The following is a 23,444-nucleotide window of genomic DNA, read 5'->3' as shown; positions in this document are numbered from 1 at the left end:
TTGATTAATATTGCCTTTGTCTTCCTTTTTTGGTTTAAGAGTGAGTTTATTTAGATCCAATTATTATATATCTTATTGACCCAACTTTTTATTTTCTCATATTTGTACTTTCAAAAAACTGTGACCTTTTTTTTTTTGGAGTAAATGACGGGCCAAAGCCCAAGCAACCCAAACTAGCCAGACACTAATCTAGATTTATACAGACCCAAACAAAGTAGGGGGAGGGGAGCAATAAGAAGAGAATCCAAATCAGCCAAATGACTCATACTAGCAAGCCCATCAGCAAGAGCATTTTGCAAAAAATTGCAACCTTTACTAATTTATTCTTATAATTTATGTTGTTTTAAGAACCTAACTTTTTCAAAGCTCAACTTTTTTTTTTTTTCCGGTACAAAAAGCTCAACTTTTGACTTCTACATGAAATTACTCAAATCTTGTTTGTATGGTTGGGTTTGAACTTGTTTTATTTTGACAGTAACGTGGTCAAACATTTTTGTTACTTGGTGCCTAGGGGTAGATTCACCCTTGCAATAAATGTATATTAACAAATGGAAAGAAATAACTTTTATTTTTGCTGCCTGAGTTCTTTTTTTCTTCATTTACCAAAAAGAAAATTTCTTTTTTGCCGGCTCAGTTATTGTTTTCCAAGACAAAAAGATAAGTGCAAGATTACATTAAAACATTAATTTGTATGAAATGAGTTCATTGTATGGTTGGAATATTTTAAGAAAATATTTTTGGGTAAGTAAGGATCTTAAATTTTAGCTCTGCCCTCCATTAATTTGTGGGTTGCTGTAATTTATTAGAACGTACTATCTCGGGTCAGAGTGTCAGAGTTTCTTCTTTTCTCTTTTTTGGTTTTCTTAAAGTGCCTCTGGTTTTGGTATTTAACATTTGATCGGTGCGGGTGGTTGTAAACTTGAAATTAACACGGCTTGCTTTTCCATTTATATTGATAATATGATTCGTACAAATAATGCAGTTGTGACTTGTGAGTTGTCATTGTCCGATTTCACACATTTGTCTGCCCTGTTCTGTACTTACTAATTTTAAGTGTGCATTTGTCGACATAATTAATTAAAATGTTTGTTGAAACTGATACATGATTTGGATTTTAGCATAACAAATCATTGAATTTAATTAATGATTTTGTGTAACGCGGTTGAGTTACGTCACAATTTTATGTGGATATATATTAGGATTAAAATTAGTCAAAAATTTAAAATTTTCTTATATAACGGGAAAAACATATATAATTTTAAAAGTGTCGATATTCCTTTTTTTTTTTTTAGCCAGAAAGTCTGTGGATATTCAATTTTAAAAGACCTCATATTTTTTCAGCTGATGATCGATGAATGTTGGTCGTATATAATTTGTGTAGTGCAACACAAAATTAACCGACGTGTACGGGCCAGGTTTCCACATCAGTCTTGAAGACTGATAGAATTTGTTCTATTTTTTATTTTTTCTGATTGAACATGATTATACATAAAAAATATTGATCTGATCAAACCTTTTGTTTTATTATATATGCATGGCAAACACAAAAATGAAAGACGTGCGAGTCACTGACTAGGTCTGGTCTGTATGTAGTTCATAAACTCTAATCAGAAGGTTATTGGAATGTATGGCAAACACATTTGTCGGCCCTATTATTGAAATCTGAAAGTAAATTGAGAGACAGATATATGTCACGGATCATATCGATCGACGACCAAAGGAGTAGTTGCAGGAATATGATGGTATGTGCAGAGTAACAATTAATGGAGGCATTTTTAATTAATCAATTAATTTATAATTGAAAATAAAGATATATATATATATATATATATGATGGTGAACTAATGATAATTAATGACCCTTAATTAACTGACCCTTTATATAGATATACTTATACAACAAAAGTTGCAACATGGTGATATGCATGTGAACGGTGGTGCCCTTAATTAATTTTTCCTTCTGTTTTTCAGTATGCTAGCTATGTTATGTATTTATAGCTAACTATATATATGAATGAATAACTTTAATGGGTGTAATGTATACACTGTATACAATTAATTTGAAAAATCGATCTTATATAATATTCTAGGCTGTATGGCCAGAATGATGAATGATTAATGATACACACTTAGACAGTACTCGTAGAAATGAAGATAAATTATAATACTGAAACGATTCATACCTCTACCAATAACTGGTGTTTGGTGCCAACGGTTGAGCAATTAACGCTGCAATTAATTTGGGCCCGTACGTAGGTGGACTGATGACCACCAAATAAAAAACAATAAAGTAACCAATTAACTTTACATAGCTCACAGCTGCAACGCTGGGCCTTTCGTTCCTTTTCAGTATACGTACGTTTCATATTTTGAGTTTTTTTTTTTTTTTTCAGTACAGAAATTTTTTACTCAATTTGTTGAATTGGGTATCTTCCTATGATATGGGTGAATAGCAAAAACATGTATGACAGTCGGAGTGTCGGACCAATTTTGACCAAAAAAAAGTGGGTAGACCAATTGTAAGTTTTTTTGTTGGTATTGTATGTTTTTCTTGTTACCCGAAGAAATGAAATGTATAAGCATGAAGATCTCACAGATAGAAAACTAACTGGCTATTATATATATATATGTGTGTGTGTGTGTCTGTGAGTGTGTGTATATAGGATCTGGTAGTTAAACCAAACTGATCGTTAATTTGTAATTAATTAATACAAAAAATTAACATACTAGACATACATGTACAGCACAATCACTAAATATATATTTTATCACTTAATTTACCAATTAAGCGTTGAATTGTGGTTCAAGGGGTTTGTGCCCTGTGAGGAACGTCGTATCCAACCACTTGGCATGAACTAATTAGAGCTACTTAATTAATTACCAGTTATTGGTAACCTACTTAATTAGTTAATTACCAGTTATTGTATAACTCAACACTCCCAAGTCTCCAAGTGGTAAAAGTAAAAAATTATTTTGTGTTTGGTCCAATTAGTTGGAGGGATTTCTTTGGCCTTTTTAAGGAATATAACCTGCGGTAAATATAATTAGGTGAAACTTGATTCTCAGCCCATTTCAAAACTAAGCGGAGGCATAGGGAGCTGTTATTTGCAGTTTTGCACAGAGAGATATTCCCAATTGCACCAGCAGAGCCGGAGATTATGCTTGTGTGAGTGTATTAATTAACAAGTGTGAGAGGTTAGTTTTGAAGTGCATGCGTTTATCATTCTTCTTTATAAAATTATATATACTAAACCAGAAAGGTAACTGATTGGTCCAGAAAATTAATGTTTCCATTTATAATTAAAAGATAAATATATATATATATATAACATGCATGCTTTCCATAAATAATTTGCGCCTACATGGCTACATGCATGCCTATAAGCAAGCTTAGTAAAGTTTTAACATCTCTCGCACCCCAAAAATATGCTCCTTCACCTATAAATGTAATGTCCAAAATTATTATTTATTATTATTATTTTTTTTTATAACTGAGGGTGTTTTGGGCTAGTTTTCACTCACCAAATTAATTCCTTGAGTCAATTACAAGCAGACAATCCACATTAGACATATAGAATTCACAACGAATTTTACTTTCCTTGTTACAAGGATCAACAATCAAATTAAAACACGTATTGTCGGCAAAAGATTAAAATGATATATATATGGAATGAGTCTGCCCCAATATGATTTGGAAAGTAGGTAAAGGAGTTAAAGACGTTTTTAATTACCTGGCCAAAAATAAAAAAGACGTTTTTAATTAGTCTTATCCAGCTAGCATTATACATGATACAAGGCAAAGGATCATGTAGATGTGGGTGATCATGAAACCATTAATGACATTTTTTTTTGTGCAAAAAATTAAGTATTTAGTTAAACAATTATTAACTACGTATATATATATATAGTTAAAATGAAAAAGTCTATCTTCTTCGACTAGCTTTAATAATGGGAAATGGAAAGTACTTAATTAATTTCTCCAAGCAAAGGAAACAAATAAACCAATTAAAGAAGGTTTGGTATCTTAATTCCTTAATTTGCGGAATGCTTTTCACCTTTTTCACATACTTTTTTTTTTAACTATTTTTATTTTACAATGTATTTTCATGATTGAAATTGTTCGTTTTTTAGATAATTATTTAAAGATCATCTCTGTAAAAATTAATTAAATAAAAAATTAGTTGGTTATGTAATCATTATTAAATAAACAAACAATTAATTAAATTATTATCAAAATTATTTGTTTTTTTTTTATCATAATTACATAACTAAATAATTTTTAATTTAATTAAAATTTTACAGAAATAATCTTTATAATTAAATTTAAAAAATAAATAATTTCAATCATAAATTTATAACGAGGAATGAGAACAATAAAAAATAATGTCAGTAGATAAAAAGGTTGATATCATTCCTCACTTCCCCTATGCAATTTCTGGGTGCTGTAATATTTAGACTAGAACATGGAGAAATTATTCGGTGGTACGAATACACCACGTGGCATATGCTTAGTGGTGTATCCCTCCGATAAAATTTTAACATCTAGCCTTACAAATAAAACTAAAAAAATCAGAGAAGTCCCATTCTATCTTACAAACTTTTAGCCGCTATCGGAGGTCCTCCTACAAGCGGAAGACCCATAACACAGAGATGAAAAGGTCCCAATAAAAGAAGAGACCATGGTGATGAAGGTGCTTAGAGGATTGGCATGCCCACCGCCCCATGGTTCCGTGTACCCATATCTCAATATTTTATAATATAAAACTATAACTAAATACTTTCTTAATCTTCTTTTTCCCTCTTAATTTTTTTTTTTCTTAAGAAACGTCTTTGTGCAGAAGAACAACCAAATACCCACATATCTGAACTACAGTCTCAATTATAAGTCATAATTTTAGAAGTTTGGAAAATGAAAACGGGTATACAAGTCATAAGAGAGAGAATTAATTATCTTGATGTTATTCACAAGTGACTAATTCTGATGGTTGTGGACCTATTGTTGAGTTCATCTGGGCCAAATTCAATTTAATGGTTGTGGTTTTAAACTGTAACCTTAGGGGGAGATCGAGGATGGGTTAGATTTTGAGATCGTCTAAGATTGGGTTGCTGTGGTATCAAATGTGTTTAGACTGTTTAGTGAACGACCATCGATTAAAACAAAAAAAACATAGTCTCTTCAAGAGAAAGATTTTTAACAATTTTTTAAAAGAAAAAAAAAATGTGACAAGTATTTAAATGAAAGAGATACACTATTGGGATATATGCATCCCTATCACTGAATAATTTCTCTAGAACAGGATTGAGTGAACTCTAGTATATAGATCTACTTTTAGAGAATAAAGTACATGTTGCATGTAGTAGTACTCAAAACAGTGAAACATGTTGAAATGACTAGTGTTGTTGAAGGAGTCGCACCTGTTGAGAGTAATATGTAGCAATGTCCCACGTCAAAAAATTAGAGCTTAACATATATACTTATAAGTTTTGAGTCTCTCCACCCATTGTCAATTAATATCAGCACCTACTTTTTGGTATTTGAACAACTTGGATCTTCTTAAGTTACTTGTGCGTGCAATAAATGGCTAGAAAAGTGAAAAGAAGGCAGTACGTAAAATTTCACAAGTTTGTCCATATAAGTATGCAGAGAGAAGCACCTGATTGAGAAGCAAACATTGTCCAAAAAGAATCAATGGGGCTCCTCTTGATTAGGACATTTGTTTGTGTTGTTGTTTTGGGTGTTTTGCAGTACCACCCCACGAAGGCAAAAATAAAGCTACCACCAAACACGAGCATTCCGGCAGTTATTGTTTTCGGTGACTCCATCATGGACACTGGCATGAACAACAATCTTAAGTCTCTTGTTAAGTGCGATTTCGCTCCTTATGGCCAAGATTTCAAGGGACACAAGTCAACCGGCAGATTTGGCAATGGCAAAGTCCCCAGTGACTTCATAGGTCTCTCTCTCTCTCTCTCTCTCTCTCTCTCTCTCTCTCTCTCTATCAATGTTAGCTTAAAAATAATAATTCTAGAAATTTGTTCAGTTTTATTTATTTTGCAATTATGTTATTAATTATATTAATTGTGGTTTATGATCATGGATCAGTGGAAGAATTGGGAATCAAAGAATTGTTGCCGGCATACTTGGATCCTAGCCTCGGAGCTCAAGATCTGGTCACGGGGGTATGCTTTGCTTCAGGTGGCACGGGGTATGACCCTATGACACCCCAAATAGTGGTACCTACAAACCTACTCACATAATCAATTCATTTCTACTAGTAACTCTACTCCTCTTCATTCCTCAAATTAAGAATTTTTGATTTTATTTCTAACATTCTAAATTTATTTTCGTCAAGGGTCATAGTTTTTCAAATTTAATTAATTAATTGATGAATTACGCATGTACAGTCAGTCATATCCATGGATGATCAGTTGCGAATGTTCAAAGAGTATATAGGGAAGCTTAAAAGCAGTGTTGGAGAAGAGAGAACCAAATTCATTCTAGCCAACGCTCTTTTTCTGGTGGTAGCTGGCAGCGATGACATTGCCAACACCTATTTTACTATTCGCATCAGAAAAGCCCAAATGGATGTTCCTGCTTACACTGATCTTATGGTCAACGGAGCATCTAGTTTCGTTAAGGTACGTAACATTATATATTAATTAAAGACTTATTTTTCAGTTAATTAATCAGTTAATTTATTAATTGGCAGGAAATTTATGGACTTGGGGCTAGAAGGATTGGTGTATTCAGTGCACCACCAATAGGTTGTGTGCCATCACAACGAACTTTAGGTGGAGGAATACTAAGACATTGTGCAGATGAGTACAATGAAGCAGCAAAGTTGTTTAACATTAAACTGAAAAAGACACTCAACTCTTTAAGCAGTAACCTGCCCAAAAGTAGACTGGTCTACATAGATGTTTACAACCCTCTACTTGATATCATTGTTAACCCTCAGAATTATGGTACGTAATTAAATCATATTGCATGTCATGAATCTTAATTATTATATTATTTTTAATTAAATCCCGGGTTATTTAATTTTAATTTGGTGTGGTTAATTAAATCTTGATTTCAGGGTTTAAAGTAGTGGAGAAAGGGTGCTGTGGTACAGGGAATATAGAGGTTGCAGTGCTATGCAACCCCTTATCTCCCCCTTGTGCAAATGCTTCTGATCATGTGTTTTGGGATAGTTATCATCCTACACAAAGAACATATAGTGTACTCATTCCTCCACTTCTCCAAAAATATGTAAACCAATTCCTCTGATCGATCAAGATCGAACCTCATGTTTTTATGCATGATCAATTTCTCAGGTTTCGTAATCTTGATGCTCCACTCATTACGCAGAATTAAATTGCGCGCTTTGTGTACGTACGTTCCTCATTAGATCAAGTGTAATGATCTTTCATTAATATATATATATTATTCTTGGAAAAATAAAATTAATTAATATATTTAATTACTATTGTTTTCCTTGCTATTAATGCAGTCTAAAAATGTATCTCTTGAGCATTAATATTATTGTTACATATGTATTTGGATCCTCTCCCCCTGTTGTGAGTCTTTTAGAAGCAGATATTTTGGCATGGGTTTGTCTAAGCCTACGCTTGTTCCAGACTAATTCTGTGTTGCAAGGCTTTTTGCCGCCCCTTCAAAAAAAATGTATGATTGTATTTAATCTAATTAATAAGGAGGTACTTATATAGCAAAGGATCTAGGGACAAAAAAAACAGATCTAGTTAGCAACTTAGCATGGCTGCATGAAATGAAACCCAAAGTTGATGAAAAAACTTTAAAATTGATAGCTAGGTTCATGCATGATATTACCTAATCATGAAACCATCAACCATGTATGCATTCTAAAATATTACAACTATTAGTTCAATTGAATTCTATAGACTTCGAGAACACGCAGCATTGCACAATGCCAAGTTTTAAATCGGGGTACTTGGTAGGCCACCTACCAAATATAATATTATTTATTATTATATATAAAGATGTTTTATAATATATATGGGTAAAGAATCAAGTTGTCCAGGGATGTAGTTGGGGGTTTAATTGATGAGATGTATGCATTATTACGAATCATGCAATGTGACGTGGAGCTGGATGAGCAATTATTTCTTGGGGATGGATAGATCGATCAAGAGCCACAAAAAACAAAAATCAGAATTATATAATATGATGAACTTATTAATTGCCAACATTAAATTCATTTGTTTTTCTCGTTGGTCTTAGAGAATTCATGTACGTATATACGTATGTGTCACAAGCTAGTTAGCTATTCCATATATCAGTAGTTCTTCTACTTGTAAGTAAAAGTTATAAATACAACTACTAACCATGCCACCAATCAAGATGTTCGTTCAGCATTTGGACGTATATAACACTAGCAAGGCCCAAACTAAGACAGAGATGGAGAGACTAGAGAGTTTAGTTTGAGCATTTCGATCATTTCATATATATGGAATTAATAATGGAAATTATGGATCAGTATAGTTAGCAGACCCTGTATGGCTCAAGCCCAAGGCGAGCAAGGCACAGGTATTGGGCCTCATGTTGATCAAAGGCCTCATATATAATTTTTTTTTTTATTAAAATAAGCTCATTATTTTTTTGCTTATTACTTCCTTGTGTGTGAGACCCTATTTATTTATGAAAAAAAGAAAGAATCAAATTACAGTTTAGAAGCTCAATACATATATGTACCAAACAAGAAACCTAAATATATTATAATTCATAAATCATTCTATCCCAATTTGACTTTTGTCCATAAACAAAAAAAGAAACCTCATTTTTTTTAGGGGTTTTTTCAAATTTGGTACTTAACTTTAATCTATGTCTCAATGTGGTACTTAAAATTTAATTTGTCTCAATTTGGTACTTTAACTAGTATTCTATCTCAATGTGTGTAGTGATGCTTTGTTTTGTTTATTTATTTATTATTTTACATTTGAAGATCTAGAGACCAAAAAGAAGAATGAGGGAAGAAGAAGAAGAAGAGGGTGGGGGGATCTGTAGACATAGTAAGGGGGTGAAATGGAGTTCTTAGCTTTTTCTGTTATTTTGTATTTATAAATGTGCAACAGGAAAGAAAATAGAAGAAGGAGGGGCAGCTATGAATCTAGAGAATTCTGGGTTTTTTTCAGACATGAAGGTGGAAGGTGAGAAGAGAGAGAGAGAGAAGATTAGAGACGGCGTCGTGGGTGGGGTGGGACTGCCGATGTGGTGGGGCGGTGGCTAGAGGCAGAGGTAAATGTGAGCAGCCCACTGGGAGGTCGAATGGGGTATGGAGTTTGGGGTTTCGTTGAGAGCATAGAGAGAGAGTGTTATGAAGGATAGAGAAAAAAAAGGTTTGGGAAGGAGATGAAGATATGCAAACAAATTAGACAAAAATGCCCCTACTACTTCTGTTAATTCATTTAACAGAAGTTTGGTTTGATATTAAAGACAAAATAATAATTAAGGTATCAAATTAAGACAAATTAAAGTTTAAGAATCACATTAAGATATAGGTCAAATTTTAAGTATCAAATATGAAAAGAACCTTTATTTTATTTTATTTAGAGCTTGTAACTGTTTAGATGTCGAACTATGATTCAAAAACAAAAACTTCTCTATTCTTTCATTTTACCATTCGCTACTCTCTTTCTAATTGGCTTTTTTTTATTTTCCTTTCCCATTCTCAAATTTCAATCTATCTCTTCTATATATCAAACAAATAAATCATCTCTCCCTAACAAAATTTCTCAATTTTTTTTCACAAAACCCAACATCTCTCTTTCTCTAATGAGTTGGTCCGTGTGGACTATAACATTATATCTATCTCAAATATTTTCTTCTTTTTCAAGATTGAATAGATTAATTAGTCATGTAATTTATTGAAAAACACATGTTATGAAAATTTGGAGAAAGAAATCTCATTAGTAATTTTTCATCTCAACATTTAAGTGAAAATAGAAACAAAATCCTAAAACTGATGACATATTAAATTAAAAAGACCCCAGAAATAATATTAACGTACATATTAAATTAAAAATGACAAATTTATAACATTTGCCTTACGCGGTTCGATCTGCATCGTTTAGAATTGGGCCGCTGTGTAGCATAATATTCATGGCATGTATGGTTGGCGTTACTTGGCGGGCAATGCCAGCCAATAGCGTGTATAGGACGACATGCAGTCATGCACGTGGAGCTACCTAGCAACTTGGCTCTAGTCCCCACCCTAAGCAGACTCACAGTCTCACAGACAATGTTAGCTACAAGATCAGCTTCAACCCAAATAGCCATGTACCATCATAACCATTAGAATATACTATACATATATTGATATATATATATTTTTTAAATCAACCTTACATATTAACTACATGATACGTACTGGTGCAACAGCAAAGCAAATTAACTGCCCAAAGATCCAATTAATTAATTAATTAATTAATGCAAATGTGCTTGATTCAGCCAGCAATGTCATCGACACAAATTAATTACTTGCCATTAAGTAGCTAGCTTGCTTAAGGGCATGTCTGAATGTGTATGTATGCATTTTGCAATTCCAGTACGATTCTTGTTCAATTTATCGACCATCTCAAGTCTCATGGTTATCTTTTTCTAGTTTTGAACTTGCAAGTTCTATTGCTGTGATGTTAGTTTGTTCCCCTTTCAATTCCTAGAAAAAGAAAAATAATACATATATATGCAAAAAGTAAAATCCTAGCTTCTTTTTTTTATATACAAGCTAGTTCAGTATTGCAGTCGTTAGTCTTACCAGTTAGGTACTACCTACCAGCGGCGGAACCACACTAGGGCTGTAGCCAAGGACGGAGCTAGGAAGGACACGTGTCCCCCTCCCATATTTTTCTTATATATATATATATATTTTTTTTTTGGGTCTGATTATACTTTATATATATATATATAACTCAAACATTTAACGTATATTTTCATAATTATTACTAGAATTCAACCTAAATGTCCTTTTCTTTCTCTTAATTAACTTGTTTTTTATCTCTTCAATTCCTATTTCTTTAATTTCTTTCTTTTTTATGTTTAAGAGGATTATTGTACTTAATTTGTTGTGGTATACTCTGAATTCTTAATTTTGTACTATTTCCAATCCTATTAACCTCAAATTTTTTGATAGAGAAAGTAATTTTGGAGGTTTCTTAATGATATACTTATTGCTAATTAGATTAAGATTTTAAAGAACTTTTTTGTCTAAATAAATAAGTTAATAACTAAAGGTGCCCCTCCTGGCCTAGTTTTCTAGCTCTGTCCTTGGCTGTAGCCCAGGTAGCTCGATCTTGTGGAAAAAGCGAAGTATTACGTGTGATATAGCCCAAAAGTATATGTATAGCCTCAGCTCAATTTTGTATCCATTAACTTCTTGAAATTAATATTGTGATATATATAAATTGCAGGGTCCAGAAGTGGTATTCTCTCAGAATCACTCTCTGGGTTGCAGTAAGAGTATGGGTATGTGGGTGCGGCCATATAATTCATTGTTGATGATGACGACCACATTATTACAGTTTATTTGTTGTATTAGTTTGGTATTTTTGTGCAGTGGCAGTAAAAGTACTGGTACTAATAGAGAAGGAATGAGAGTGGAGGGTGTGAATTATAATTTAAGTAAGATAGAGCGAGCACGTGCGAAAGTAATACCAGGACTGCTTATATTTGGAGATTCAATAGTGGATACAGGCAACAATAACGGCAATACGAAATCAATAGCTCGCTCCAATTTCCCTCCATATGGCAGGGATTTCCCGGGAGGGATTCCCACCGGACGATTTTCCAATGGAAAAGTTCCCTCCGATTTCTTAGGTTCATTCTCCATCATCAAATCTCTCTCACTTAATTGTCTCTCTCGTTATATATGCATGCCATTATTTAATTAATTATTCCCTGATCGATGTTCAATTCTACTCCCATTTACACTAGCTATCTATTTATTTTGTTTATAGTATTAACATTTTTCATTCCGCGTACGTACACTTAGTTTTGTCTTTAATTGACTGCTTCAAAACTAGACAAAACTAGTTTAAAGTGATCACACGAGTAGAAACCTGCCACGAACTAATTAGGCCACAACAAATATATATATGGAATAAATAGGACTCATCCAATTTGATTAACTAAATGAATCATTTTATTAATCATCTCTCTAATAAAAATAGAACTCACTCTAACATAGACAAGCCCTCTTTTTATTCGAATGATAGTCAACAATGTACTCAGTTAGACTACTAAAAAATATGCTACGAGAGAGAGAGAGTTAGGTCGGGATGCATGGTTCTGAAAACTATTAAAATGTATTACTTATACCTCCTTTATTATACTTTGGGCTCTTGGGCTATGTCGATGAAAATCCCATGATTGGATTGGGCCTGTCCGAGCCTACAATATGCCCTGAGAAGTCAGAAGACTCAGAACTCCCAAGTGCAATTTGGTTAAATTATAGACAACAATGATCTAATACTGAAAATTTGAATGACTGAATTTGCTAATATGGTCCTTTAATTAGTTTTGTGAGTGCTGTGGCACTAGCTAGAGGTTTTCTTGAATGTTGATATTAATAATGCAATTAGTAGATTAATTACTTTTAATTTTTTTTTTATTTCAGCGGAGGAATTGGGTATTAAAGAGCTGTTACCAGCTTATTTGGATCCAAACCTACAACCCAATGATCTCCTCACGGGTGTCAGCTTCGCTGTGGGTGGCACAGGATTTGACCCACTGACAGCAAAAATTGCTGTAAGACCACTTGTATATATGCGTTGATTAATTCTGTTGAGAATCAACTTCGTTTTTATTTTTTTGTTCTTAATTTAATTTTAAGTGTGGTTAAACTTAAAACTGCAGGCAGTTACACCACTAACCGATCAATTGAGAAATTTTGAAGAATACATAGGAAAGCTGAAAGGAATTGTGGGAGAGAAGAGAGCAAACTTCATCGTAGCCAAAAGTCTGATTTGTGTGGTAGCATGCAGCAACGATATTGCCACCACCTATTTTATGACCGGCGCTAGGAAATCGGAGTATGACATTCCTTCTTACACTGACTTCATGCTCAGCTACGCTTCTGATTTCTTGAAGGTACTAGCTAATTTACAAATTAATTAAAAAGTAAAATTGTATAAACAAATTAATGGAATAAATTATATATTTGATTTAATTTTTCTTTTTTGAAGCAATTGTATGCATTGGGGGCACGAAGAATTGGTGTTTTTGGTGCACCCCCTCTTGGCTGTTTGCCATCGCAAAGGACTTTGAACGGAGGCATACAAAGAGATTGTGCAGAGACACTCAACCAAGCATCCATGTTGTTCAACTCAAAACTCTCTGCTCAGATGGACAACCTCAGCAAAGACCTACCCAACTCAAGGCTGGTCTATGTGGACATTTACAACCCATTTCTTCATATCATCCAAAACCCTACTAATTACGGTAATCGAGTTAATTACCCTTTATTAGTTCAATGTAATCTTATTCTACAGAGTACAGATCGAATGTCCTTAAATATTTATATAACTACATACTAAGTTTGTTTGTATTGATCGAACATGATATGTGTCAGGTTTTGAAATTGCGAATAAAGGGTGTTGTGGTAGTGGGATGCTGGAGGTATCAAAACTATGCAATCAATTTGCTTCCGGTACGTGTACAGATGACTCTGGTTATGTGTTTTGGGACAGCTTCCATCCCACAGAACGCGCATACAAAATTATTGTCCATCAACTCCTTAATAAATATTACCACTGCTTCGTTTGACTTTAAGAGAATGAGACCATGCCATTAATTATGGGCACATGATTCGCTTGTTGTATCTGTTCACAATAACTCTATTTGAATAAAGTTACAGCCTTCTTTCAAAAAAATTAATTATGTAACTGAAAGGCTGAAAGCTAATAATTATTACACAGATCCTAGCCTCCTCTTTTTTATTAACTTTCAAATTCAAGGACATCAGGCAAAGCGTAATATATAGCTATCAATCAATATGATTTACGTACCAATGCATGTTTAATTAGTAGATAACATGCAGATAAATTGAAGTATTACCAGGCCGGCCAAAAAAAAAAAAATATAGTAGATAACAGAGTCATTAAATTGGTGGGTGTGCTCTGCCTCTCACTGGGAGATGAATCTGTAAGGCTATGACTATGACTCTATAGAGTCAAGCATACACAATATTAATTAGAAACCACTGACATATATGTCATGCATCTAGACTACTGCAATTGATCATAATGGACTTGACGTATAGCAGATGCATTCATATTAATTATTATTTCCCATCTCATAAATATAACTACTGTACTTAAACTTTTCTGTCCGGGCGTACTTGATCTTAAGCACAATTTTATAAATTTTAACAATTATAAACTGCTTCAGTTGGATTATAATAAGCAGTTGTCACGTTTTTAGCTGGCTGTTGCATCTTAATCTGCATAAAATTGTGGCTAGATCAATAAGTGAGCCATTGATTTTATGAACTACCCAACTGTATCAACCATCAAGATCGAAGATCCGACCCAACAAACTTGCCTATCAAGTAATTAATAGTCAGTGACTCAGTGATGCTTTAATTTCTGCTCTTTAATTAGGACTACCGACCACCCTTTTTGTGTCCCAAACAAAACAAGTAACAATATTATATATTTTACGTACATGCATGAGACGTGCAAGATAAACTCTTCAAATCTTGTGCATATATAGAACGCCATTACATTAGATTAAACGTGTAAGACAAAAGATTTTGAAAGTTATGGCAAATTCAGCTTTCTGCTCTTCTTGTATATTGTTTTTTTTTTTTTTTTTCATTCTAACAATATATTACAAATTTATAAATATGACCGGCACACTCAAAAAGTATCATGAGTCTATTATTTTCGATCTTATTCAATCACAAACTTTTATATTTGAAATTCACAATTAAAGTTAAATAAAAAACAAATAAAGAAAATCAAGCAGATTGAGAATCTGAATTCATAACTTATATAATGGAGGTCTCTTGGAGAGAAAAAATAACAACCACAAAAAAAAACAAAAACAAATTTGGTTATATATTCCTCTGGTATAAAAATATGGTATAAAAATGTGGTAAATATAGCATTATTCTCCTCTGGTTATGTAACTTATGTCCTTATGCATCGATAGCTCAACAAAATGCCGAAACAGATTTTATTATTTGATTAATATTAACCTAAAATATATACGGCCAGTTTGATTTGCAGATTGGAAACTTGAGATTGAAAAATTAATTTCATTCTTGTACATTATAATTGTTTACCTAATTATCTAGGTAGCTACAGTGAGAGAGAGAAGCAACTATTACCCATATATATTTATTGCATATATGTTGCACAAAGTTAGAAGTTAGAACAGCTAAATCTGTCACGATATCGCTCTCGATCTCTCTCTTCTGGTTGTGTGTTTGTGAATACTTGTGTAATAAATTAATGGCATCAATCATGAATGGAGGGATTGATTCCCTATTTCCCTTCATTTCATAAGTCATACATATAACGTGAAATGAGATCTAGGTATATAAATGCAGGGAAAACCAGGCAATTAAACAAGACCCACAAATTAATTCTGATCAGGTAGTGATCTCTATACCTGGTTTCTTTCCTATCCTTTGATTGGTTTGCTTATTCTGGAGTTGGATATTATATATATATTAATTGGATTAATGCATGCAGGAGCAATGTGTAGTCCCAAGGTGAGGCAGAGGCAGCTGAGGCACGACTCATATGCATATGGTTGGTTGACCACATCCACCACAATAATATTGTTGTTTGTTTCTTGTATCTATAATATCAAAGCTGAGGCGGCAGTTACAAAACTCAAGCTACCAGCGAATGTAAGTGTTCCTGCAGTGATTGTATTCGGAGATTCGATAGTTGATACGGGCAACAACAACAACAATCTCCAAACATTTGCCAGGTGCAATTTCCTTCCTTATGGCAAAGACTTCAAAGGAGGAATCCCTACTGGTCGATTTTCCAATGGAAAGGTTCCCGCCGACCTCATTGGTACTACTTCTCGATCATCAATTAAACCTATCCATCTCTCTCTCTCTCTCTCTCTCTCTCTCTCTCTCTCTCTCACACACACACCCACTTAATTGCATTAACTATAATTATAATTGCAGATGTTAAGTACTTTCAGCAACTCATCAACTCCATGCCAGCTTATATAACCCGATCGACTCTTACTATAATAACGATCAAGCTACTTATTTATATTAGGATTAAGAGTGCTTTATTACTTATTTTTTCACTGCCATAATTAAGATCATCAATTTTGATTAATGTGAATTCTAAAATTGAAATTAAAGTTATAATACAGAATTCTAATGTTTTTTTATCATCAATAACTGACGTCCCTTAAATTTAAACTCTCCTCACTAAACTAAATGGTTATTGGCACATAATTTTGTTGTCAGATGATTTTGTAGAAAATCAATCCTGATTGTGTTGGCTCCATTCTTGAAGATGATTTATGAGGTATATAACTTGGCTTTGCGCCCTTTTGTTCTCTTGTTTATAATTTGTTGGGGGCTAGTACGGACCCATCCTAAACCAATTCCATTTTTTTTTTGGTGTGGCTGGGATTCCCGTTGTCCTCAAAGCGGCTGGTGTCCTGCCGGGCTTTCATTTCCGAACAAAAGAAAATGTCCCATAAAAATAGGTTATTATCATAATAATATGAAACAAAATATTTATTGGGCATTGGCTCCATTTTATTAAAAAGGCATGAAAAATGCCAGAGAATTTTTGGTTTAAACAGATAAATAATAAATAAGTAAAATATCTTCTTTCTTCTATTCCGTCAGCTGAATCAAATTTACAAATATAATAATATATTATTCTTTTGCTTTAAGGTCCTATACTTAAACAAACGACTTTTTCATGCATAAAAAATTGGTGAAATTCGGTTGAGGATTCAGATCAGGCACGGATCCAAGGGGTGGCTATAGGACAGGCTATCCGCTATAGCCCATCCAAATTATTTTTTTTCTTCATATAGGACTATGTTAAGGCCCTCCAATAATAACCTATACAGTCCTTACTCTTATTCTAATACCTCAAATTCATTATATGTTCGTGTAATTGTGTAGTGTTAACATGTTCTCTAAAAATTTGAGAAATATCATTAAAACAAAAAAGACTCTGTTGAAATTTTTAGCGATTATTTTCATTAAAAAAAAATTAGCTTCAAGTTTAACCTACGCAAAAGTAAAATTCTAAAATTCTGGATCGTACCTGATTGAGATCCTAAATACCAATTGGCCTAAAAAAATCCTAGACTACTAGTACTTCGAAATTCCCCTCCATCTTCTCTGTTGGGGGTCCTACTTACTGATCGATGGACTCCCCTGCAATTGAGGGGCTAGGGTTGTGTTTTGGTTCTTTTTGTTCATTAATTGGAGTTGTTGTTTTGTCTTTTGTTTTCCTTTATATTTGACTTTTGCTTGGTTTGTTGTTTGTTTTTTTTTTATTGTCCACCTTTGTGGCTTTTCCTTTTGCTTTTTTTAATGAATATCTATATTTTTTTTAGATTTATAAATTTAATTCTCAAGTAATATTACTCAAGCTTTTATCAAGAATGGCTCAAATTCGTGTGAGCATTACTTGATAAGGTTCAAACACTAGTTGAGGAGGATTCAAAAAATTTCAATGAAAACTTGAGTACTATTCGATGGTTAGCTTTATAAAAATCAAAACACAAAACTAATTAAAAACTTTTAAATAGAACAAATAGTTACTAATTTTTCAAATTTTCCATCTGTTTATTATTGCTAGCTAGCTAAGAGGTCCCATTAACTCATCTTTCCTCAGTCAAAGTGCAACGAGTTGAATTCAAAGACACTATATATTGAGACGATATAAAAATGCCGAAAAGTTGGAACTCTTGAATTCGCCACTGTCGTTCTTAATTTGATGAATGTTTTGTTATTTTTTCCTTTATTCTTATATATAGTGGAAGCACTGGGAATTAAAGAGTTTTTGCCAGCGTATTTGGATCCAACCTTACAGCCCAGTGATCTCCTTACTGGTGTTAACTTAGCCGTTGGTGGCGCTGGTTATGACCCTTTGACATCACAAACCGCGGTATACGTACAATTAACCTAGCATTAATTCTTAATTAATTAATTAATTAATAATACTCCAATTAAGAGCTGCATGTCTTTGTTTACTACTTATTTATTATTTTTGATAAAATGAATGTATATATATAGGGAGTTGCATCACTATCGGACCAAATGCAGCACTTCAAAGAGTACATAGGAAAGCTGAAAGAACTTGTTGGAGAAGAGAGAACAAACTTCATCATATCAAACAGTGTGATATTTATGGTAGCAGGCAGTAACGATATTTCTAATACCTATTTCCTTAGCGGTATTCGAAAATTGGACTTTGATGTTCCTTCTTACACTGACTTTATGCTCAACTATGCTTCAAGTTTCATCAAGGTACCTTCATTTTCAACTAATAAACTACTAGCTGTACCTAATTATATATATCTAACTAATATTTTATTTATGTATAAATATATTTGATTTAATTAGCAAATTATATATATGTATGTATTATATATTTATATGTAGGAACTATATGGATTGGGTGTACGAAGAATAGGTGTTCTGAGTGCACCCCCTATTGGATGTGTGCCATCTCAACGAACGGTGGGAGGAGGCATAGAAAGAGGTTGTGCAGAGAACCAAAACCAAGCATCGGAGCTGTTCAATTCCAAACTCTCTGTAGAGATGGACAACCTTAACAAAAACCTGCCCAACTCAAGGCTGGTCTATATCGACATCTACAACCCACTACTTGATCTCATCATAAACCCCCATAAATACGGTAATTATTAGATTAATAATTAATTAAGCCTCAATTTTATCAATATTTATTTTTTCAATTTGGTTTCAATATAACTTAAAGAAATATGAATATGATGATATGCAGGGTTTGAAGTTGCGAATAAAGGGTGTTGTGGCAGTGGGCTAATTGAAGTAACAAAACTGTGCAACCAGTATCAGCATACCTGTAGAGATGACTCTAAGTATGTATTTTGGGACAGCTACCATCCTACTCAAAGCGCATACAACATCATTGTGCAGCAGATTCTAAACAAATATGCCAACCGCTTCTTTTGAGTCCACTAAGACAATTACGTACTACTCATTATCCTGAATTTATTTCCCAACTGGACCAATCATTCAGTTTCAGTCAATTAATAAAACTCATCTTGCAAACTCCTTTCATGTAAATCGGGTCATTTTTTACATTTAAAATTTATTTGCTAGTTCTAGCCTCTAAATTTATCCCTAGGGTTCTGATTTGACAAATAGTGTTAAGCTATTGAGTTTATAGTTTACAAAATGTGACAGCTTGCAGTTTTAGTATCCCCCATTAATAAAATCTGGTAAATTTATCTCACCAGTACCGACATTAAACACCATATATGTAATTTTATCTTATCAATCTTTTCTGTGGCATAATTGATATTAAGCACGATTTTATTAATTTTAACAAGTAACTGCTTCAATTGAATTATAATAAGCACTTGTCGCATTTGTCAGCCAACAACTTTATTTAATCCATTTAATTACCAAAGAAAAACATGCCTAATTTCTAATTAAAATGAGGGACTTAAATTGGTTAATTGTATTTAAATTTTTTTTTTTTTTTTTGGAAGGGGGTTTTTGGCTCAATTATATATGTACCTAGTTGGCATATCCTCAGTATGGATCGATGTATCGAGAATTAAACCAAATGATGTAGTAAGTGGGGTCTGCTATTGACTAGACAAGTTTCATGGTAGTAATTAATCACTTAATTGGATGCAGAGACACACCAAACATGCATAATTGCGTATATGCTAGGTGGCTGTTGCAAGCATATTAACTATATATGCATAAATTTGATAGCTAGCTAGTGAAGTAGTGAGCCATTGATTTTATCAACTTTCCAACTGTATCTACTATCAAGAGGGCCCGACCCAACAAACTTGCACATCTAGTAATAAAGAGGCAGTGGTGTTTTTATTCTCTTTTATTACGACTACCGACCACCCTTCTTACGAGCTAGGCCAGCTAACGTATAACAATATTTTTTATATATATATGTTACATGCGTGAAACGTGCAAGATACACTCTTCAAAACTTTCACTTGTGCATATATGTAACACACTAACACCAGTAGAGTGTACATTAATTAGATGAAACATGTGAGACAAAAGATTTTGAAAGTTATGGCATATATAACTAAGGAAAATTGATTATTTTGTGTGTTCACTTTAACTAATGTGTTACAAATTTAAGGATTATAAATATATAAATGTGATACAATCTATGTATACACAAAAAGTGTATGAATTCATGAATTTTTAAATTTTTAGGGCTCATGAGGGAAGGAACCATTTAATATTTTATTTTTACTTTATATGTGAAAATGCATTTTGCTTATAAAACACATTCAAAATTGCTTCTCTAGCTACTCAAATGTTAAAGGAAAGCTATAGAACCACAATTGAATAAGGCTACGCAATTCACCCAATTTGAACTACATCGACATGAGTTTGTTTTGTTTTCAACATGAGAATGATGCTACACTTTACGCAGACAGAGTAACATACATATGGAGATCGAGGATCCCTTCTAAAGAGGCCCTCTGCCTAAAACTTCCCAACATGGGGATAACATATAGCTAGGCCAATAATACGGTATAAACGAAATTTGTAATTAATTTGATTGATATTATTCTATGACATATATACTGTAATTGTACGTACGTCTTCCTTATCTTGCTAGCTACTTCGACAGAGCCACCTATTACCTATATATATTTATTGCATGAATGTTCACAACTCAGTTCTGATCACTTTCTTCGTTTCCTTTCTCAGCAGGGGCAATGTGTAGTCCCAACGTGAGGCAGAGGCAGAGGCAGTACTCATACAATTGGTTGACCACATCCACGTCCACATCCACCACAATATTAATAATAATATTGTTGTTTGTTTCTAGTAACTATGTTAATTATATTTCGGAAGCGGCAGCTGCAAGGATGAAGCTGCCGGGGAATGTAAGTGTTCCTGCAGTGATTGCATTCGGAGATTCGATCGTTGATACGGGCAACAACAACAACAATCTCCAAACACTTGCCAGGTGCAATTTCCTTCCTTATGGCAAAGACTTCAAGGGAGGAATCCCTACTGGTCGATTTTCCAATGGCAAGGTTCCCGCCGACTTCATTGGTACGTACGTACGTACCAACTGCATGTATTCGTAGCTCTCTCTTTTTCCTCTTTATATATACATGTTATTAATTGCACTAATTATCATTATAATTATAATTGCCCAAGTTAACTTCCATCTGCAACTAATATATCAACGTACTCCACTTTAATAATCTTCTAGTGGTATTTAATTTAATGAATCTTTGTGCTTTTCTTTTGTTTTTTAATCTTCTAGTGGAAGGTTATGGAGTTAAAGAGGTGTTGCCAGCCTATTTAGATCAAACTCTACAGCCCACCGATCTCCTTACTGGTGTTAACTTTGCTGCTGGTGGCTCTGGTTTTGACCCCTTGACAGCACAACTCGCGGTATACGCCCTATTTAACTTTTTTTCTTTTTTCTTTTTACCCCTCTACATGCATTAATTCTTAACTAATAATTCGATTTTATTAATGTATTGTTTTTTATAAAATGAATTAATATTTAGGGAGGAGTTGCATCAATATCGGACCAGTTGCAACAGTTCAAAGAGTACATAGGCAAGCTGAAAGCACTTGTTGGAGAAGAGAGAGCAAACTTCATCATATCAAATTGTGTCATTATTGTGGTAGCAGGCACCAACGATATTTCTAATACCTATTTCCTTAGTGGTATTCGAAAATTGGACTTCGATGTTCCTTCTTACACTGACTTTGTGCTCAACCATGCTTCTCATTTCGTCAAGGTAACTTCAACCAATTATAAACCAAATTAACTAACTACTAATGTTTTATTTATATATATATATATTTGATTCCGTTTAGCAAATTACTTATGTATATATTGGTACATAGGAATTATATGAATTGGGTGCACGAAGAATAGGTGTCCTCAATGTACCTCCTATTGGATGTGTGCCATCTCAACGAACGGTGGGAGGAGGCATAGAAAGAAAATGTGCAGAGAATCAAAACCAAGCAGTCCAGTTGTTCAATTCCAAACTCTCTGAAGAGATAGATGGCCTTAACAAAAACTTGCCCAACTTAAGGCTGGTCTATATTGACATCTACAACCCACTACTTGATCTCATCATAAACCCCAATAAATACGGTAATTAAATAGATTTTTTATTTTTTTCAATTTGCTTGCAGTATATAACTTAAAGAAATATGAATAGGATGATCATTCAATCCAGGGTTTGAAGTTGCGAATAAAGGGTGTTGTGGTAGTGGGATTATTGAAGTATCAAAACTGTGCAACCAGTATCATCGGACGTGTACAGATGACTCTAAGTATGTTTTCTGGGACAGCTACCATCCTACAGAAAGAGCATACAACATCATTGTGCAGCAGATACTATACAAATATGGTAACCGCTTCTTCTGAGATTCATTCATTAGCCCCAATCCAGGTTGGTATATTGGTTTAGAATCTGCTGCACAATCCTCAGTTCCAATCAATCGTGCCAATTTTTTTACATGTAAAATTTATTTGCTGGCTAGCTCTATAGCCTCTAGATTTATTCCGAGGGTTCTCATTTGGCAAATGTTATGCTATTTAATTTATAGTTTGCAATTGGCAATCGTTTGATCTATGATACTTCCATAAAATCTGGTGATTTTCTCTCACCATTGTTTGCTAGCTATATGAAACAAGCAAATCAAACGAGAAGTTCTTCATAGCTTCTTGATTATATAAGCACTATTACTGTGGCTATGAGAAATAATTGATTATAGAGAATTACAAGGAAAAACATATTTAGATGCATCAATCTGTCTATTTATTTAGATGGATATATATGACAGAGTCAATATGTACGCTATACTCTTTGATATCAATGGTAGTCTCAAAAGAACTTATTTATGTGTTTTTGAAGCAACTGAGAAACGTTGTAAGCCCTTTCCGTGGGATGAACTGAATCCCAAAACACATATATATTTAGATGCATTTGTACATGTGAAAGGACTAAATTGGTTACATAATATCGCTGTTTCCACTGCACCAGTACCACAGCAGCCATTCTTCTTAACTTCAAATCCTGAAATTATAGAAATAAACAAACAAATAAAAAAACAACAACAGCAATACCTTTTATAGAGCTGCCCACACCTCTCTCGCTCTCTCCATTACTCAGGTGCCAATTGAATCGATGCTCATAAGATTCAATCAATTATATTACCAAAAAAACAAAAAGGTGATCTTCTATGT

General features: G+C 33.5%; 4 protein-coding genes across 4 annotated transcripts; all 4 read left to right on the top strand.

Annotated features, from left to right (window-relative positions):
- Window positions 1–5,647: 5,647 nt before the first annotated feature.
- On the top strand, window positions 5,648–7,547 carry LOC147278055 (GDSL esterase/lipase EXL3-like). The gene is made up of 5 exons (XM_086249525.1): window positions 5,648–5,953; window positions 6,103–6,233; window positions 6,405–6,638; window positions 6,710–6,965; window positions 7,079–7,547. The coding sequence occupies exons 1-5, from the start codon at window positions 5,689–5,691 to the stop codon at window positions 7,267–7,269; spliced, it is 1,077 nt and encodes a 358-aa protein (XP_086105651.1). The 5' UTR covers window positions 5,648–5,688; the 3' UTR covers window positions 7,270–7,547.
- A 3,919-nt stretch (window positions 7,548–11,466) lies between these two features.
- Window positions 11,467–13,926, top strand: LOC147278054 (GDSL esterase/lipase EXL3-like). Its single transcript, XM_086250500.1, has 5 exons — window positions 11,467–11,832; window positions 12,632–12,762; window positions 12,871–13,104; window positions 13,200–13,455; window positions 13,586–13,926. Exons 1-5 carry the CDS (start codon window positions 11,478–11,480, stop codon window positions 13,777–13,779), a joined length of 1,170 nt encoding a protein of 389 aa, XP_086106626.1. The 5' UTR covers window positions 11,467–11,477; the 3' UTR covers window positions 13,780–13,926.
- Window positions 13,927–15,540: 1,614 nt separating this feature from the next.
- LOC147278053 (GDSL esterase/lipase EXL3-like) lies at window positions 15,541–19,273 on the top strand. Its single transcript, XM_086249524.1, has 6 exons — window positions 15,541–15,614; window positions 15,714–16,046; window positions 17,998–18,128; window positions 18,257–18,490; window positions 18,626–18,881; window positions 18,987–19,273. Exons 2-6 carry the CDS (start codon window positions 15,719–15,721, stop codon window positions 19,175–19,177), a joined length of 1,140 nt encoding a protein of 379 aa, XP_086105650.1. The 5' UTR covers window positions 15,541–15,614; window positions 15,714–15,718; the 3' UTR covers window positions 19,178–19,273.
- A 1,661-nt stretch (window positions 19,274–20,934) lies between these two features.
- LOC147278052 (GDSL esterase/lipase EXL3-like) lies at window positions 20,935–22,904 on the top strand. Its single transcript, XM_086249684.1, has 5 exons — window positions 20,935–21,277; window positions 21,495–21,625; window positions 21,745–21,981; window positions 22,091–22,346; window positions 22,432–22,904. The coding sequence occupies exons 1-5, from the start codon at window positions 20,935–20,937 to the stop codon at window positions 22,620–22,622; spliced, it is 1,158 nt and encodes a 385-aa protein (XP_086105810.1). The 3' UTR covers window positions 22,623–22,904.
- Window positions 22,905–23,444: the final 540 nt, after the last annotated feature.

Source organism: Dryas octopetala, chromosome 7 (assembly GCF_963921425.1).
Source record: "Dryas octopetala chromosome 7, drDryOcto1.1, whole genome shotgun sequence".
Lineage (NCBI taxonomy): Eukaryota > Viridiplantae > Streptophyta > Magnoliopsida > Rosales > Rosaceae > Dryas > Dryas octopetala.
The sequence above is the reverse complement of the archived record's forward strand: the minus strand, read 5'-3'. Positions and strand labels throughout refer to the sequence as shown.